The sequence below is a fragment of the Struthio camelus genome, chromosome 5 (assembly GCF_040807025.1).
Source record: "Struthio camelus isolate bStrCam1 chromosome 5, bStrCam1.hap1, whole genome shotgun sequence".
Lineage (NCBI taxonomy): Eukaryota > Metazoa > Chordata > Aves > Struthioniformes > Struthionidae > Struthio > Struthio camelus.
The window spans coordinates 71350339-71370027 of record NC_090946.1 but is presented as its reverse complement, the minus strand read 5'-3'; the positions used below and the strand labels follow the sequence as shown (position 1 = coordinate 71370027).

At 38.0% G+C, this 19689-nt stretch overlaps 1 protein-coding gene across 6 annotated transcripts in view; it reads right to left on the bottom strand.

Moving 5' to 3' along the window:
* Positions 1-19689, bottom strand: part of WDR20 (WD repeat domain 20) — a 49139-nt gene that overhangs the window by 10322 nt on the left and 19128 nt on the right. For 4 of the 6 annotated variants that reach the window (XM_068947070.1, XM_068947068.1, XM_068947071.1 and 1 more), the window contains exons 2-3: positions 8316-8498; positions 2077-3354 (exon numbers count right to left, since the gene is read on the bottom strand). In XM_068947070.1, coding sequence (XP_068803171.1) covers positions 2077-3354; positions 8316-8498 — 1461 coding nt within the window. Of the gene's footprint in view, positions 1-252; positions 3355-8315; positions 8499-19689 lie in introns of all 6 variants that reach the window. The other 2 variants (XR_011141652.1, XR_011141653.1) reach the window with 1 other exon arrangement.

Sequence of the window (19689 nt, the reverse complement as noted above, 5' to 3'; positions counted from 1 at the left end):
AAGTGCTCTCCTATAAACAAAAAGGATGCTCAAAACGTCCTTCTGGCACAAATATTTTCCTATCCCCTGTAAACATGCCACCAAAATTTAGTTTTTACCAGCAGAGTGAGCTCTTTATAAATGCAAGTGAAATCAGGAAAACAAATCCATTTGAAAATTTCTAAGTAAATACATCCTAAACAATATGGCATTTACAACAGTGTGCAATATATTAATTTTGAAAGTGATAACTTCAGCAAGAAAATTACTTACCTGTAATTAAAGTTTTCCATATTGGCCAATACATAAATCCTGATTTTTGGTACTGCATACTTTATCTCTGAAATATTTGAAATGTCATATGCCGAATCAAAGTCAATACACACACAAAAAACACCCGTGTTTAAGTTATAGCCAGTCTAACAAGACCCACCTCAGCCACTGAAAATAAGTTTTAACAGTATAGTGTTTAGTAGTACATAAAGTTTTAGAACAAAAACAAAACAGATCACAACGGAAATCAGAGGCACTGCTGTATGTATCTAAAGTTAATTCTTAAGTGTGAATTGCACCGAGTCACAGAAGTGACAACTGCCTTAGTATTTTCATTTGCAACAGACAGGTAAACAGTTTTGGGTGATTTTTTTGTTTTTTTTTTTTTTTTTTAAAGATGAATCTGCAGTTCTTTCACAAAAAATAACTTAGGTTTTAAAGTAATACCTCCCTCCCCCAGAAAAGGATTTACAATTTTCAGTTTTAGCTTCAACCCCCAAATATGCATCAAGATGCAGAGTGGGCATGGTTCTCTAGGCTGTGATAAGTTTGAGAACATCTCAAAGAAATTTACATTATACAAATGTTCTAAGAAAAATTACTGAGTTTTACTTAAGATTTTACTCCAATGAAGATGTGGTATTTTAGTGTTAAACATACATAATATCTCCACTTCAAAAGGGAGATTTGCAGATCAAATAGTTTAAGCCTAAGGAACATCGGATTTTCAATTAGGTTGTCCAATGTGGTAATATTCAAGTATTACCAGAGTATTTTTTTTCTTTAGATGGTAACCTATAGGCCTCATAACTTCAGAAATTTTCACAAAAATAATGATCCTTTTCAGTAGAACAACTCCGATAGCATTCTCATAGCTGTTTTCCAATAACATTTTAAAGGACTATAAAGCCTTTGTAGCATAAGCTACTTCTTTATAAAATAAACACCACTTTTAGATTCATTCAAAATTTAGCTTGCTACACATTGGACTACAGAAAAAAAAACCCAACATTTTATCTGTGTTAAAGTGAATCAACAGAAAAAGTTAAAACTAGAAGTACATGTTCATGAAGGTTCTACTGATAGAACAGCTGCTGTCAAAAAGGAAGAGCTTGTTTGAAACTATTTAGAGGAAGCTTGGATGATTTTCCCTAATTTAACGAAGCATAAATAAAATCAAAACCTGGCTAAAATTAGAGTTCCTTAGTAGTACTGTATTGTCTCACGGATTTATTCAAAATTTAAAGTACGCAAACTACCTTCAGTAAAGGACTTAGAAATCTTCTCATAAAACGGCTGACATTTTAATAAGAACTGGGTTTACATTAATCCCGCAGACCACCACAGAAAAGTATGGAGGAATAAAACACTTTGGTTTTATTTTTTCAGAGGCTCACATTTCTTGTTAGACTCAAAAGCAACAGCTTTTCATAAGCTACTCTCACAGGGAGTGCAATATTTTGTAGAAAACGTGAAGGATTATCATCATTTTAGCGATTGACAGGTTTTACTTCAAATTTTACATAAATAGCTTTCATCATACTGTGGTTATGCTTAAGTATAAGAACACTAATCAATAGTTTAGATGCACAGTATTTATTTCTCTTGCTGGAAGGCAGCTATACTTAAGAATTGTATCCAAGACGCTTCAAATCATTCAGAAATATGGCATGCAGTATCCAAAAGTATGGCTCTGAGGATTTTTTTTTTTTTTTTTTACATTAAGCATAAAGAAATTTTATTTTCAACATTCATTTATATTTCAAGAAAACTACCTATTCAGAGTTCTAGTTCTTTGATGCAGCATTAAGGATTAAAACTTACCACTTTACCAGGCCTTGCCCATGTGCAAATAAATCCCTCCTGACAAGCAGTGACTATACAGTCTTCAAGAAAAATTAACACAGTCAGTCTTTCATGTGCTATCTTTTTACAGATAAGAGGCTCTAATAAGGGAACATCTTCCATTCTGGGACAGAGAGGTGTTCCCAAAGTTTTAGCTGGGTCCGTTTTGGTTTTAGTAACTAGGTTCAGTTTGTCACTGCTCTTGCTAGATATATGTCCCATGCTATGATTTCTCTTGTGATCTTTTTCATGGTGTCTTTCCTTCCGATCATGTAGAGATAAGGTTGCAAATTTACTAACACCAGAAGCAATGGCACCATCCATGACACTGCTTTTACTGCCAGCATTTGAGACTGCAGAATGTGGAAGGCTGTTTGACCGTGGAAGAGGAGGGGGTACAGAGTTTCCAGGTGTTGTGATACTGTTTCCATTACTTCCTGGGTTAGCTCCACCACTTCCAGTGGGTGGACTTGTGGCATTCATGACATTTGTATGTGTCCTTGCTCTTGAGAGAGGTTGGTGGGGGAAGAGGATATCTTCTGTAAGATCCCATAAACAGAGCTGTGTGTCCTGGCCTACTGAACCAAATCTATATGTAACGCTCACTGGACGACTGTCTGTAGAGTTCCTTTTGGATAGCCTAGATTGCGTACTATTTGCTCGATCTCTGCCAAAATGAAGGTCTTGGAAATCCTCATCACTTCCACTAAATTCCATTGGGTCACTCTCTTCTACACTAGTGGTATACGGATCAAATGCAACAACGCTGACCCATGATTTATGTCCGTGGCCTCTAGCTATTACTCGACAGTCCACAAAAGACCAAACTGTTACCAAGTCATCCTCTCCACCTGTTACTATATATTTTCCATCGGGACTCCAACACACACACAGCAGTCCTCCAAAATAGCTTTTCATTGTACCATGCAATTCCACTGAATCAAAGTTAAACACACGAAGAAAACCATCCTGGCTCACACACGCCAAGAATTTTCCATCTGGGGAAAAGGCAAATTCATTCAGGGCACCCTCACCTACTGTCCATTTAAGCAGAGGGTTTCTTGTGGATTTACTCTTGCAAGTGTGAACTGCAAAACTTTCTCCTTGTTTAAGTGGCTGGTAGTGCGGGGCTGTGGTACCACAAGTGTGCTCCACGTTATATAAGTACATATTGCCACTGGAATGAGCTACTAGGAAAAGGCTTTCCGAACCTGGTACCCATTTTACACAGGTTACTCTGGACTTGTCTATTAGTCTCTGTGAAAAACAAAGAAGATAAACATCAGAAAGTCTGATAATTAAAGTTTTAACGATGAACTGTAAATCTGAGATTTTTTTTTTTTTTGGAGGGAAGGAAAACAAAACTTAGTGAGATGAACTGTCTACAAAGAAGCTATATTGTTACTGTATTTGCAAAAAAAAATCATCTTTTCAGACAATTAAAAGGAAATTACTTTTAGAGGAAGAAAGCTCTATGAAACATGATTACAGTCCAGTGATATTCCATCGCAAGGTAATGTTCTTCAGCTTATTTTTTTGCTCTGTAGGTTGATGAGTAGCACGAAAAGGAAACAACTATTGGAGAAAAATCAAGAAAACATAACAAATTGTAGGAAGTAAAGGCTGTTACTCATCTGTACTACACAGCAAACAGGTTATAAGTCAACAGCAGTAAATTTAGACTCTGCTTTTATCTGAAGTCACATACATAAAGTTCATCCTTTGGGGGGGGGGGGGGGGGAAGGACTTTAGGAGCCTATACCAGCACGATCTGCATACTGATTCAGGGAGCAAGTGCTGTACAGTAATTCTATTCACATGGAAAGTTAATAATTAGACACGTGTAATTCACTGAATACAGAAGACATCACGTCATTTGCTCCCTGGACTCCACCCGTCCCAGCCTTACTTTCCATGGACTGGTCAATACTCTCACTCACCACCTGATTAAAATGACTTTTCCTTTACAGGAAATTACATTAAATAAATATCCCTGCTCCTAGTATGTTCAATGCCAGAAGAACTGAGAAGCAGAGATAAAATTTGACTCCTTGAGTTTGCTACTATAATTCTAGTGGACTTCTAAGTCTAGCAACAGTCAGTCATGCCATTGCTCGACTGCAATTTGGAAAAAAGTAAATCTTTATATACAAATACAAGAGGTCACAGACTGATGATTATAGGCTGAAAGAACAGCTCAGCTATGTTAAAGGTAAAACTGTAAATACAAAGAGCATGAAGAAATACCAGAACAAGTCACAAAAAAGTGTTAAAACAACCCAAAATTTGCTATTCTGTTTTTCAGAAAAAATGAACTAATGGATAAATACAGTGACTGTTATCCATTCCACACCTGTGCCTGCTACTAAAAAGTAGCACTTGGTCATTTTAGATTATATTTTTGTACAGTTTTGTTGCTGTCAACCTCAGTGTGAAAGCAGGAAGCCTCTCTCTCTCTCTCCTGTTTTCTCATTGGTTAAATTAGTCATTTTGTATGTGAGAGCTGAGAAAACTTAATCTAGAATTTTTTCCTCAAACAACGTGGCTTCAAAACAGCAGCTTTATGCAGCTCCTGTTGTCATATTTTAAGTAATCTGTCATGTGTGTTCATTAATATACATCATTCACGTCTGATTAATTAGCCAGAAAGTTACCTTGTACACACTAAGAGAATAAGAACAGTGAGCATCGGACCAGCTTGCTTGCTAGAAACAATAGTCCTCTGGTTATGAAACTACCACTGATATGGCACAAAGCAAGATTTCGTGGACTACTCTACTGGAATAGCTCATCCTAACGTACAGCCTCTGCTTGCAAGAGGAATTATTTAACTTTACAGTAGAAATTGCATTTTAAACCCAAAATCATGGACTACATGATATTAGGTATTATACAAAAATTCCTCCGATCTGATCAGCTTTACCTCAAAGAGGCTATGAGCAAAACAGAAGATTACAACATGCAATGAGAACCAGCTAGCTCCAACAGACAACAGGCAAAATTAAAAGATCACAATACTTGAAAGTGATCTGTACAAAGTGACCACATCTTATCCCCTTCTCAACCAAGAGTGCTTTAAATTCAGAAGGAAGATTTAAATTATGAAATTATGAATTTCTGAAGTTTTAAAGGCTTTTAACTGGGACTCTTTGCACTCATGTGCAGCACAGCAAAACAAGACTTGAAGTCCGTATCACTGGTAGAGACATGACAATAATGAACAGTGAATGCAATACCAAGCTAATCGCTGCAGATTTAGCGGCTGGGATAAGAAGCTCATGTTCAGTTTGGCAAAAGAACAGTAAGTGAAGGAACTTCAGCCACCAGTCAGGAAGACGAGCAAAGTAAGATTATCTCAGTAGTCATGTTTTGAAGAAGCCTGCAGGGACAAAGTTATGGGCGTAGGACACAAAACAGTGGGGGAAAAGGGAAAAAAAAAAGGAAAGAAGCAATCAAGTAATATTGGTCTGGCCAACAGCTTTGCCAGCACAAGTAGAAAAAGAGTTTATCAAGAAAAAAAAAAAAAACGCAGCCATACCTTAATTGCGGCTTAAGATTAAGGTTTAAATAAAAAAGGGCATAGACAAAAAATAAGCCAAGATGAAGGAGACTTAATAGTTCAGTAGGCTAACTGGAGGATAATCAACTACTGCCAGCAAACAAATGAGTCTAAGGTACACTTAGCTGTTGATGGGTATAAGAAAGTGCTAGTTTTGTTCTGACACAACTAGAAGGAACGCTGCTTGACTTTTAGAGGCTGTCTGGAGCTGCATAGTATCCCTCACCTCAGCCTTTCAAGTCCCTATTATCTTCTACATCAATAAAGTCAACATAAATGAGAGTAACAAGTCAGAATATAATAGCTTTAATTCAGGCAACTTGGACATAACCTGCTGTGTCATAACAGGTTATTTCACTAATCACAGTCATTAACTGCTCTCCTGATTGCTTCCTGATAGGAGATAGTCAAAAAGAGAGCTTTGGGTTTCCTAAGCCACCCAGTTACTAACAGGACAGGTGGTGAAATCTTTTACCTCTATTATTCTAACTCTAGCACCTAATCTGTCAAAAGACGAAAAAATTTGCCTTTAGACTTCCTCAGTTTTACTGGTGAAGATGTGTTTATTCTAAAACACTATCTAATTCTCTAAACATATTTCGCAACCAACAGGCACCTTTACCTTGAAGCAAACGTACTGACTCAAACAAATAAACAAACAAAATGCTCGCTAATGCTTCCCCAAAAGAGCTTTTAGTTGTGAGCCTAATCATGCCAGAATTTCCAAATATGTCCAAGGCAAGTTTCTATACTGTAATTGATAGATTAAAAACAAACATGTAAAAGTTCTAAAATTTGTTATAATTGCAGTTAACAGTAGCGTATGAAATAAGAATTTGTTATTTAATTCCAATCTACTCTGCTGGTAGTTTGGGCAGCACTGAGCAAATCCTTCCGTTAGCTTTGTTTTAAAAAAAAAAAAAAAAAAAAAAAAAACTTAATTTCCACCAAGGAGTCCAAGGACGTATCCCTACCACAGTGTAGTAACTCTAGTTATAGTGCAGACACAGTATGCAAAGTTGCTTCAGTACTTCCATCACTTGTCGCCTACCACTAGAACTATTCACACTCACACAGCCCTCCTCAGTGCAGCTTTACACTGTAGAAGTTAGACAGTAAACAAAATCAGGGCATATAAACATGCATTGTACCTTTAAGTAAGTATTTTATCAGGAGTTTTTCCTCAAGGCAACTATAGTTCCACTACAAGAGTATGCACTGCTTGGTGATATTAAACTCCAGTTATTTATAATACTTATGCTACTTATCAAAACAAGATTAAATCAAAGCTGTACTTACACAAGTGACTTGTTCACATCCAGACTAGCACTCCCAATGGTAAAGCTGCACCAGTGCCAGAGTTCTTTGCTTTTAGGATTTTTTGTTTGTTTGTTTTTTTTGGGGGGAGGAGTGTTGAGAACAATGCTAGAATGAAATTTTCAACTACTCATACAATGGTTTCTACCAAGAAGGGTACTCAGTGCAAAATTAAGAGAATCTCCAGCACTGTTTCCCATTCAACACAGCAGAGAGAAGGAACAGGTGGGAAAGGCTAGAGAAGAAGAAAAACTCCCCTCTTCTGATCTGACTGTAGCTACTTTTAGAAAGCTGAGGAGGAATTAGACAGGTCTAACTATAAAACATCCCCATTTAGAACAATATTGGGATCTTCTTTGCACAAAGACAGAGAACGTCAACACATCTTCCATGAGGTGGGAAAGATGTGCTTGCTCAGGTTGAAGCTGAGCAAGACTCAACCTCATCTGCAAAGCTCTTATCCACATTTGAGATTTCTAAAATATGACCTGCAAAGCTCTCTGTGATCATCCTCTTGTGATTTATCTGCAGTTGGATTAAAAAAATAGAGAGGAATAAAACAAAACAAAAAATCCCACCAAATTCCCACAGCTTATCCTCAGCAAAAAATACTGCCAAAGTTGTATCAGTTACCAGATCTCTTCACTGTTAACATTCAGACACTTACCCTGCTAAAAATACCAAGTATTATCAGATAATCAGAGCCTGCTGTCTTGTAACTTGGCACAAGTCATGTCCTCCCCCTCCAGTACTCCCTTCAGTCTTTTATTATTACACAGCAGCGAAAAGCAGGTGGAAAGTTTCTTTCAGGAAAGTCACACTGCCAAGACCTCATGAGACTTCAGCTTTTCCTGTGCAGCATTCAGCTTGATGTCCCAAACAAACAGTCTTCCCCAAGCAAACCCTTGTGAATCTTCAATACAGACAATTTAACACCCTTTCCATAAAAATACTATAGTATTTTGAGCTTAATATATTAGTCATATAGATGCCCAAATGTTTGTTCCTGGTTTGGAACCAGGAACCTCTGGAACAACCGAATGCAAAGGGCATACAGCAGCTTTTACATTTGTAGACCCTTTTCCTACCAGTTAGCTGTCATTAGCTCTAGTTACAGCATTGTCTGATTTTTCTTCCTTAAATCCCCTGAATTATGTATGATCCCCTACATAAATAACATTTTTGTATAGGTATCCTAAGACCAATGAAACAGCTGAAAAGCAAAGATAATGACTGAATAATGAGCTGTATAGGCAAAGGATGCCCTCTACAGAACTTTGAGAATCTAGGATCTTTAATATCAAGTACATTTGCATGCAACAGTATTAAGACTTCTACTTACTTCCTCATTAAATAATTTGCTAGTTTCTTTTTTAATAGGGTCTATAAGTTGGACCTGGCCTGCAGAGAAGCCCACTAGAAGAGAGACACTTTCTGCTGTGGCTGTTAAGTGATTGAAGTCATGACATGTAGGTTGTGTTCCTTTGTATATCCTTTTGTCTATTGGTTTACTCAAGTCCGCAGCCTGCAAAGAGAGCAAACAGAATTAAGACAGTTTAATCACAACGTGCGCATATAACAAGTTCTATTTGCAAATGAATTTATACAAAGCAACAACTAATGCAGTCGCAAAAACCTTGCTTTAAAAAGCAGCTTTGTATTTATCGAAGACATCAAAAGATGTCTTCGGCCAGTTTATCTTTTTATGCAACACGTGCGTGTTTTTCAATTTCGCTGAACACTATACCTACTTAGCCTTTGCAATTACATCACATAACTAGTGACAACCATTCAGTAACAAAGGCTTCAGTGAGTCCTGAAGACCAACCCATTCCCAGGGTTGGCAGGAGAGGCCAACCCATTCCCAGGGGAGGCATTCCAACACACAGAGGCGAGATATCTTCTACTTCTCTGGCAACAGCTTTCTGAATATGAAGTATAACCAGTTTTGATAGTTGCTGATTCAAAAAAAGATTGTGTTCCCAGTCACCTGACCCTTCTAATGTAAGTGTATCCTTTTATAAGAAGCAAAAATAAGAGATTATTCTCAATAGAAAAAAAAAAAAAGCCTCCAAAATGATTGACTGGGTTCTAGGAAAAACATTTCTAAGAATACGGACTCAGGATGTTGATACTGTGATTATAAAATATATTTTAAGTCATTAAGCTACAAAGTAGTTGCACTTCTGACACTGATTAAAACATCAAAATACTCTGCCATCTATACGAAGAAAGATTTCTATGCATCACCAACAGATCAGTTTTATTTACTGAACACAATCCAAATACAGTTCAGACAAAATACAACTGCTAGCAAAACAGAGGAACCAACAAACAGCTGAAGATTTGTTCAATAAGGCACTGAAGTGTCAGAAGGACCAAAAGGAATAAATAAAATGTTCCCCCTCGGTTGTGTAACCCACGCTTATCTATATATCACTCCTGAACACAGACACCCTATCTTTCATCACCTCGAGATTAAAACTCACATGTTTAATATGCAAGATCATGCATCAGGTTCAACATTTTTAACCCCTTATTTTCAAGGATCAGAGCTTGTAATTAGAAAGCTGCAGATACTCAACAATATTACAGACATGAGATGCAGTCACAATTTGGGACTCAGATTCTAATTTCAATCTATGAGCTTTTTTAGTATTTGTAGTCTGAGAAAAATCAGCCCAGTAATAAAAGAAATATAACTTGTATGAGGAAGAGGACAAACATCACATAAAAGAAAACTGCTCCGATGTATTAAACCTCGGGCTCAAGAGTTTAAAGAATAGCAAACCCTTGGTGTGTATGGATCTTTATAGATGAGAACCAGAACTGTCAGTAGAGAAAAAACTAGCTACACAGTAAATCATGTCAGGTGAGCCATTTCCAAGGCAAATTTAACTAAGGGATACATGTAACCCGTGTATACATGCAACAGTATTAAAGTAATACTTATGTTTTGCAACATGTATTATAAACCAGTTTAATCAAGTGTACGGCCTCCTGCTTGAAAATGCCAAAATGAGATGATGTGCTCCAGCTTCTCAAGTCAGCAGATTAAAAAAGTATTCTCCAGAGCCCAGATATCCATTATAAGCTAAAAAAGTTTATTAGCAATACTTCTTCAAGGAGAGCTCAAATAGAATGCCAGCTCTACTGGGACATCATAGGAAAAGGCACATGTCTACGAAAGAATATCCACAGACACATGTAAATCTCTAACTTGAAGCTGAAAGATCCAACGCTAAGGGCCATGCATTAGATCTCATCTATTGTGCAAGATTCTCTTGTCCCATATCATTGCAAAATAAATGATATCTGAGATAGCCTCAAAATGGAGGTAGTGCTTCTATCTGGAAGATCATTCTACAGAAATAGATAAATCCCTCTGTATATCAAAGAAATGCAAAGCTGAATAAGGTACCATGTTTCTCTCCTCTCATACATGAGGCTAAAGGTAAGTCCTCTGGACAGGAGTTTTTCAGGAGAACTCAACTGCTAAGAAATAAGATCTCGTTTAAAGTAAATAGGACTCAGCCTGAATCATGCTGAGAAATTAGAGAACCAGAGACTCTCCTATTCAGCAGGAAACTACTAGCATTCCCAGCGTTTTCTCCTTCTGAATCCTTACTATCTTTGCAAACAACACCGAACGAGGAGATAGTGGTGTTCAGATTGCAGCTACACTTCGCTCTTTTGTCTGGTGAGAGTTTTATCACTGACTACTGTTTTTGTTGTCCAAAAAACTTCTAAGGTTCCCCATCTTCTGAAATTGTATGATAACAGGTCTAGTAAGACATGAAATTCCAATAAATGAAGCTCAGGCACAGACTTCACTATGCTTGTTCTAGCTGTTTTCTGGGAGCTAGATGGCAGTGAGACTCTATCTGAACTTAAATGGAGAGTAAGCAAATTAATTCAGCCCAGAATTATCAGAAGCTAGGTTTCTACTGGCAAGGATGTCCTGCCTTTTATTTACATGCAGCGACTGTTTTCAGTTATAATTATGATATAGCTGTCCCATGGAGATATGGTCAAATCCACAAGCACAAGAGTAGTACTCTTTTGGTCAAGCTCCCTCTTCACCAAAAGGTGAGGTAGGTCCAACGACGATAAGGACTAGAAGCCATTTTCTTTCTCTGTTTCTGCACAACTGCTGCTGTACTTTGATAAGAAACACGCTTACTCAGAAAACTCAATAGCTCCTGGGAATCAGCATTTCATTAGCTCATCACTAAAACCACTTCTGTGATTTTGATCCTCTGTAAAGCGCTTTTGCATGAGATCTGAGCCCATGACTGTCAAATCCCAGTATCTGACACTATTTACCAAACAAAGCGGTGGGAACTGTCCCACTCTTAGAAAAATGGTGGTGCACCTTTAGAGAGAAGGGAAAGATCTTGGGACTAAGTGTTTTACAACATGGAGGCTGGATGCACAGGATAGGGCACTCCTGCCTCTACTTGAGCTGATAGCAAGTTGTATTGATGATTCCTGCCCCTACTCCTTTAAAGTCTTCCTCTGAAAAATATTCAGCACCATTCCAGCTTGTCCAGTCTGGGGAACCTAATCCATCAGGGATGAGTCAGGATGATAGCAGCCCTTTGAAATGGGGTGAAACTACCTGAACTTAAATCCTTGCTCAAGTGCTGTAAGTCAAAGTACGTCTTAGCTAATCAAGACTCCAGTAATAGCACTTGGGCCAACTAATAGTTGCGCTAGCAGTCTGTCTTTCCATTATATTTCATTAAAAGTGTTTTCTGAATCGGCTTATTAAGTCTGAACAGGCCTTTTTCCAAACATTCAGATTCCAACACAGTGGCATTTAAAGTACCCCTTGGACAAAGGAACAAGCAATAATGGGTACTGTGAATTCAGTCAGTTCACAAGAACAAGCAGAATCTCACTCAAAACTCGTCTAAAGGCAGTGACGCAGCTAACAACATTGGTACACCTTGGGCACCAACACCTTTAAAGTCCTGTTTCCCAACAGATTAAAAAATCTCTACAGAATCTTAGGCTCCAGCAGAAGAAAAATTGACTGCATAATACCATTCAGCTCTTTGTGGTTAATTCGTACTCCAGAAATAAAGATTGTACAACTGTTTTGGGGACTTCCATTCCAATTTAACTCTCAGAGCATGCTATTTTAGAAAAATTATCTGTAAACCACAAGCTGAGAGAACGGGACACTAGCAATTGCACATCTTCCCCGAAGCATGAATTCCAGTAGGAAGATGGTCAAGTGGAACACCATAAACATAGTTTTAAGTTCCTGGGCACTAGAAAGAAAATGAAAAGGAGTCTATTGAAGTTTTCAGATTTTGATGTTTCAAATGTCTGATTAGACTAGGCATCAGTTACCTTGGTTCTGTAACTGTGCATGACTCTAACATCAAAGCCAGATTAATTTCTGTCCAGGATTCATTCTTTTGATATACTATTGATCCAAGACTTTTAGGTTTCATACTACTATTTCCCAAATAGTGAACCATGTTATATAAAGTTGGCTTTTAATCACGCTTCTATGACAGATGTGAATTCTTCCTGCATCTTTTCTTTTGCTAACTTAAATGTACAGGTTTCTGCAAATTTTAGTTGAATCCAAAACATACCATATAATCTACATTTCCTTCCAAGCTGGAAAAGACATCTGAACATAGAAAGAAAAGGATTTTGAGTTACTAATAATTTCTCTCAGATTATTTCAACTGTAGTCATGACAATGCCTTCCTACAGATACTTTACACTATTCAATACCAGCTTTGCCAGGGGACCAGCTTTCCATAGGCTGTAGCAATAAGTGAGATTCAGTGAGAATGTCAGGTCTTTAAGGCGAGGGTAAACATTCAATCAAAAATTTATTTCTAAAAAACCTCTAAAGAGAATCTCCCTAGTCCAGAGAATTTATTGATCTTGAATAGTAGACTATAGATCAGTTATGAGCGTTTTGCACTAGAGCTGTAGAGAGAAGGCAAAGGACTGAGAAGTTACACTTTTGAAGACAACTTCTGCATTTTTGGAGCTTGGAAATATTAACTTATTACCTGTAGCTTGATACTTCTTCAACACCATGCTGTTCAGGGATTTAATGGTCCCTGGTCTATAACCAGAATAATTTGAGAAAGCTGCACTTGTTACAACGCTATACAAGTACCATGAGAAATTGACTCTTATGACTATTACTAAGTGAACTTTATTGAACTTTACAGATGCTCCTTAAACCCTGTCTGAAAAAAAGAGGCCAGGTAATCCTTGCTGCAGCACTAGTGAACATTGTAGAACGTATTATGCCCACCACATTAGCAAGGACAGAGCAAACATAACTGGTGGTCCAGGAGGCCCCTTACAGCTTGCTTGTTCCACCATGTCTGTGCTGCTCTCCCTCTCGTTCCTGCAGGGCTAGCTGAAGGACAGAGAAAGTTGTGGAACGTGGCTGACCCACTGCAAGAAGGTTCACTTACCCCAGGCAGAATTTTCTGGTGGACTCTGCGCAGTGGCAAAAAGAATGTTTCTGCCAGAAACGCTAGCTTCAATACTTTGCGCTGGAAATTCCTGCGACTAAACTACTTCAGTATCAGAGGAGTAGATTTCTAGAGTCTTTTCGTAGAGCCCAAACACTGTTCAGTAAACAGGAGAATCACTTTTACTTACTTTACTTGCTTGTTGCTTCAAGCTGGTCCGACCTCATAGCTCACCTTGCTTTGAGCAGGAGGTTGGACTAGCAACCTGCAGAGGTCCCTTCCAACCTGGATCATCCTAGGATCCTCAGCTTAGAGCCAACCAACTCAGCAGCAACACAGTGTTCCCAGCTTACTTTTAATTAACAGCTCTGATTTATGCCTTCAGTGAACGTCAAGCAGGAAGAAAACTACAGGAGCAAGTCAGGGGAGTTTCCCTATAAAGAACACTTATGTAAAGCAAAAGTTCTGCTTGATTTCAGGAGGTATACACCAGGAAGTCACGTAAAGCTTCCAGCAATTCTAAAGCCATAACAAAGCACTGTTCGGTACAGTCAACTATGCCCTAGCAGGTCACTACTACACTGGGTTCTACAAATATAGCTGCATGTAAGCTGACAGAGCAGCAATTAATGCACCTTAGCTTTTCTGGTAGAAAGGTGACTCTACTGAAAACCTTTTAAGCCTGGCAAAACATAATAGCAGTCATAGCATCTCTTCAGATTCAACCTTAATCCTTCACTGCACACATTCAGAAGTCCCCAGAAAAAAAAAAATTAAGAATTAGTTTTAAAACTTCTAGGAACACTGTATAAATAAGAAGAGTATAAACCCTATTCAGGACTCTGTAAAAATCAAAGTCAGCAAACAATCACCATTCATAACCATAAGGACTGTTGAGCTGCTTTTTCCACACCTGAGAGATTTCCTCAGCTTTCAGGGTTGCATGAGTGACATTTTATGTATAAATATAGGCTAGTTTTAAGTGTCTCCTCAGCTCCGCAAAGCCATTAACGCTAGGGAAATTTAAGTCTCTATTCTGCAGCATTACATTCAATGTAGTAGCTTTATATTTAATTCCCATTCATCAACTCAAGAAAACCACTACTTCATTTTCAGCTTTCATTTTAAGATTCGTCTAAACTGCTAATTCTACCAAGTGGAGCACCAATAGCTGAACATTCAAAATAGCACAATCAATCCTGGACAGTCTGCTGTCAATTAACATACGAAGTGTAAGCATCAGCTAAGACTAAAAGCAAGCGCACGCATTCATTTTCCCTTATTCATCTCTAATTCAAGGCAAGAGAACCTAGGAGACAGTGCTGCAAGTTGCACTGGACAGCAAGAATTCTGAAAATTGAAAACTAAGAAACTGTTAAAAAAAAATAATAATAATCACACACACACAGCAGCAGGCAGGGAAAAGAGTCTGCCACCCCAACATACTGCCTCAAAGACCCTCCATTAAGCTATTTCTCTATGAAATATCCTTTCTCTAGAAAGCTTCTAGAAAGTACAGCACCCAACTTGTGTCAGTTTTACCCTCAAAAATCTGAAGATCCTGAGCTTGCACACATGATCTTTATTTTTCGGCTTCAGTGACCAGAACATATTTTCCGCTGTATTTTTTTTCTACTATATACATATTTTGAATGACTTCACTTAAAGGACAAAGTAACTTGTATTTATACCCACTTCCAGCAAGGAATTTCAAGATTTATTTCTACTTGACAGAACATTTGTCTTCCTGAACCATATCGTTCCTCATAAACGGGTTCCTGTATCTCCACACAAGCTTTTTATAAGTCATAAAGCATTTGATTAAATGCTGAACAGGAACACTTCAGGCATGTCACAGAGTTTCTAGGATACTGTACAAGAACAGCTCTGTTAGTAAAACAGGGACACCAAGTCATTTTATTCAACCTATTTTTTTCTTAAAGTGTTCCACTCAGTTCATCCGTAACAGTCTTAAGTATCATTTTTGTACAAAACCATATGAAAATTTGCAAAGCTACTTGATATTCTTCTCCTTTCTAGATTTAACTCCACTTGGGGCCTGCCATACAAGACATACGTGGCTTTTGAAAGGAGAAAAGCATTACCTAACAGGATTTCAGCATTTATTCATAAGGCGGACAACTATGACCACATATATTACAATAAAAGCTTTATTTCAGTCAAATGGACATAAATCCGTTTTTAAGCAAAGACTGATTTAATTTTTCCAGAGGACCTAATAAAATTATCATATTCTGTTTCTGAAAGAATTTTTCTAAGCATTCAAACAGAGCAAAGAGCACATAATAGTCTAAAATGAATCTACATCGTATTAACTGGACCAGTGCTTATACAACCGGCAAGATTAAGGAAGGTTTACACTGAGTGGAAGTGAACACCATAAAGAACGCTCATGAAGAACGTCTGATTTACAACTCACCATAGTAGCATTAACTGCATTTTATTAAGGATATAAATCAAATTATTCATCTGTGTAAAGTTTAAATCAGTACATTCTACTGGATTATTTAAGGTAGAAGCGCTAGTCTACTGACAACTCAAGAAAAGGTAGTCAATTTTAATTTAACCTGAGTACAAAAAGACAGGGCAGCAGTCTCCCCAAAAAAGAAAAACCCTGTTTTGTTTGCCAATCCCCATTCACTTCACAGGTGCACACACAATCACTTTAGCCTTTGTTTCCCTTTAAAATTGGACAAAGGGCATTAAAGTAGGACGGGAACGTTTACCCATTTGAGCTACTGAAGGCCAGGGAGGTTAAAGGAAACTGAAACAGAGTTCTGAACTTCCCACACAAAAAAATACCCTCTCTGCCTTTTGAGGGGAAAGAAAACACTGCTGCTGCTTGCATCTGTCTCAACCTGACAGAGGTCTTGAGTCATTTCAATTGTTCCCTTCGACAGGCTGAACTGAAAACACTTTAACTGTTACTCATTTGGCAAAATTCACACCTGAGCTGACACTGCTTCTTTTGAGCAGAAGACCAGCAAGTACAACCTGTGACAGTGCCGTTCCCACAGCCAGGTGGGACCCAAAGCATTAGCTCTGGACCGACCACAGCCCTCAGCACAGCTCCTGGTTCTGCGCAGTCCTGAAGAGACCTGCGAGCGGGGCTTGGCCGCTCTAAAAGGAAGCGAGCGGTCTGTCTACTCCAGCAAGGTTCTCCAAGGAATCCAAGGAATCTCTAGCTGCACTGTAATCAAGTAACTAAAACTTCAGGGAATGACTCGCCATTTCAACCTCACTTTTCAAACTGTGTTTGTTTCTATGTATTTAACAGAGTTAATTTTTATTCTACCTGCAGAACACAGTCTGTCACTTTCCTCCCTAAAATCTCTTCAATCCTTTCACTCCACTTTGCACAGTATAGCTTTACTGTGCGATACAGAAAGGGCACAAGAGTTAACTTTTTCTTGAGCATCTGAATAATCATTTATAAACCCACACTGAAGACCAGCTATTGAGATCAAACCTAATCTATGTATCCCTACACATCTTAATACACACAGAACATCAGAAAGGCTGAACTTATTCCTTCAAATTTGCCAGATGCACACTGTATTCTTCACATCAGCTTAACTAGTTTACATGAAGAACACAAGCAAATCATCATGTGAACTGCTGTATCCCCCCAAAAATGTATTCCATAAACTGTATGTTCCTTTTGCTATGTTCATCTTATTGTGAGTGCCAATTAATAGCATGATCAATTGAGACAAAAATTAAAGAGTTTGGTTTCAGCCTTACGCGCTTAGCCACGCTAAATCTGTAAACAGGCTTGTCAAACTTCAAACAATTCTGAATACAGTCCCTGTATGACACACTCCCAACAGACATGAACTGAATTAGATGTTCTATTTTGGTTTAGGCAATTAATTGCCTTTTTTTTTTTTTTTTTAAATAGAGAAAGGGAAAAGAAGGTTTGATATATGTATTCTAGTCTCTTCCCAGTGGCCGGTCTACAGAATTTTGGCTCGGTTGTCGTTCAGCCTGTTGGATAAAAACCTCTCAAGCAGAAACCCAATTCAGAATCATGTATGCTCTGGCACGCAATGAAGACATTTTCCTCCTCTTCTTCCCCTAACCAGCTCTTTTTAAAAGATACTTAAGAAAAAGATCTTGCTGTGAATTTTAAAGTTCAAAACAATGAGTTGCCAGTGTGGGGGGAGGCGGGGACAACTGACATTTTCAGAGGTCTCTCCCTCAGTAATTTAGAAATTAAGATGCAGATCTAACAATTCAAGGAGCGCAAATACTTCAGTATCACCAACCGTAGTACTGGACCACAATCCAAGACTTAACTCCAATACCTGAAAAATTGACCAGAAATATGTTTTAGAAACAAGTTCAAGAAATCAGTTGCATTCATGTATTACTCTCTCATTTTAGATTCCTTACTAGAAGTCATTTAAATTGCAGATAGGGCCATTTAATACCCCTTTCCAAGGTTTGCACTCACTACTGCACAGAATGGCAGATATTGCCAGATCTTCCTAACACACACCTTTCGCTCATTATTTACCTAGATGACAGAAGCAACCCATTCCAGTCAAGCTAAACATGGGGGGGGGGGGGGGGGGGAAGTATCACTTCTGAATTTCGTTCCCCTCAGATTTTTATTGAATGGTGTCTTGCTCCCAGGAGCATACACTGGTGTCTAATATTCTTTACATACACAGCATTTATACTGTTTACTGAAAAAAGGCAGTCCTACCCTTTTCAAGACTTCCACAGAAGTTTTCAGATGCCGTAATAATTTTGACCACTTCTCTTGCAATAGTCCTTTTTTTAGATCCGTACGAACAGTTATGGATAGACCTATTGATTCATACAAGAGAATATGTTGTACTATATTCTTCTTTCTAATATTCTTTCCATTCCATTTCTTACAATAAATAAAATTTGGGACTCATAAGTATTGTTAAATTAAGACCGACTCATCTATAGCAACCCCCTCTTTTGTTGTCGGGTTGGAACCACTACACAAGTGTGGTACTCCAGTGCCAACCACCGAAAGATTAGTGCGAATCTTGCTCATCCACCTAGCATAATTATCTCTCTCAAGTTTCTTGCAATTGCCTCTCGCCTGGACAGTTATTCAAATTAGTCCATGTGCAACTTCTGCTGCATTTCTCCTTATTTCTTTTCCAGAAGTTTTGGATCCATCACAGAACTATGAGTGATCATATTTTAACTTACTGGGAATGAAAACTAACTATTTCAAGTTTTATTTCTTGCACCTAATCCATGGCAACAAATCACCACTTCCAGTAGCCTCCGAGTTTATTTTCCTTTGATTCTACCCTAGTATAATCTTCCAGTTGTTTTGCATTCTACTTTTGTGTTAATAATTAAGTGGTTCCTTGAATCCTATTATTTTAAAATGTCAGCAAAAAGCCCAAACTAACCTGTAATTCAACATAAATTACTATTTGTAACAAGTCTGCAGATCAGCCTCTTCATACGTAAACTCCTCAGAACTCCCAAAAACATTTCAGCCTAATACAAATTTTAAGCTGTTTGTTCCATCACCTCTAACACCTCACGTTCCAATACAACCACTTCCTGGTTACCACAAAAGCAAGTCCTTCTTCCCAACATACCCTGCACTAAAGGCAGGGACAGATTAACAGCAGGTTCTCAGTAATATCCCAGATCACTTTCCCTTAACCTCCAACAACCTAACAGAATCACCTATCCAGACTATGCAATGCATTAAGTGATGAGGTTGAGCTACGTTTTAGCATAAGGGTGTACAATCTTAATGCCAGACTACGACTCTAGCCTCAATTTTCAGGAAATCTTTAGTAGTAGTATGTCTCTCAAGCCACAGGTTGACCTCTTTCTGTATAACGCTGCTTCCCCTTTGGGGGGATGAGATTTTTGGAAGAGACATGTAAATACACATACTAATTTAAATTCAGAAAGAAAATAACTGTACGATTTGCATGTGCCCACACCTATGGAAAACCGTGCAATAAGTCAGATGCAAAAATATCTGATTCAGCCACAATATGCTGACATAACTACATTAAGAAATACTTTGCTCAGAGAAGGCTTAAAGATTGTTAATTAAATAGGGAACTCATCAAACTGGAAATTATCCCATTAAGATCGCAACATACAGATCTCATTGTTACAGTCAGCAAGTCTCAAGACAAACAACCGTGGGAAAGTGAATTAAATACTTGAAGAACTCTAACATATACGAGTCATTAAAAAAAAAACCCTAATACC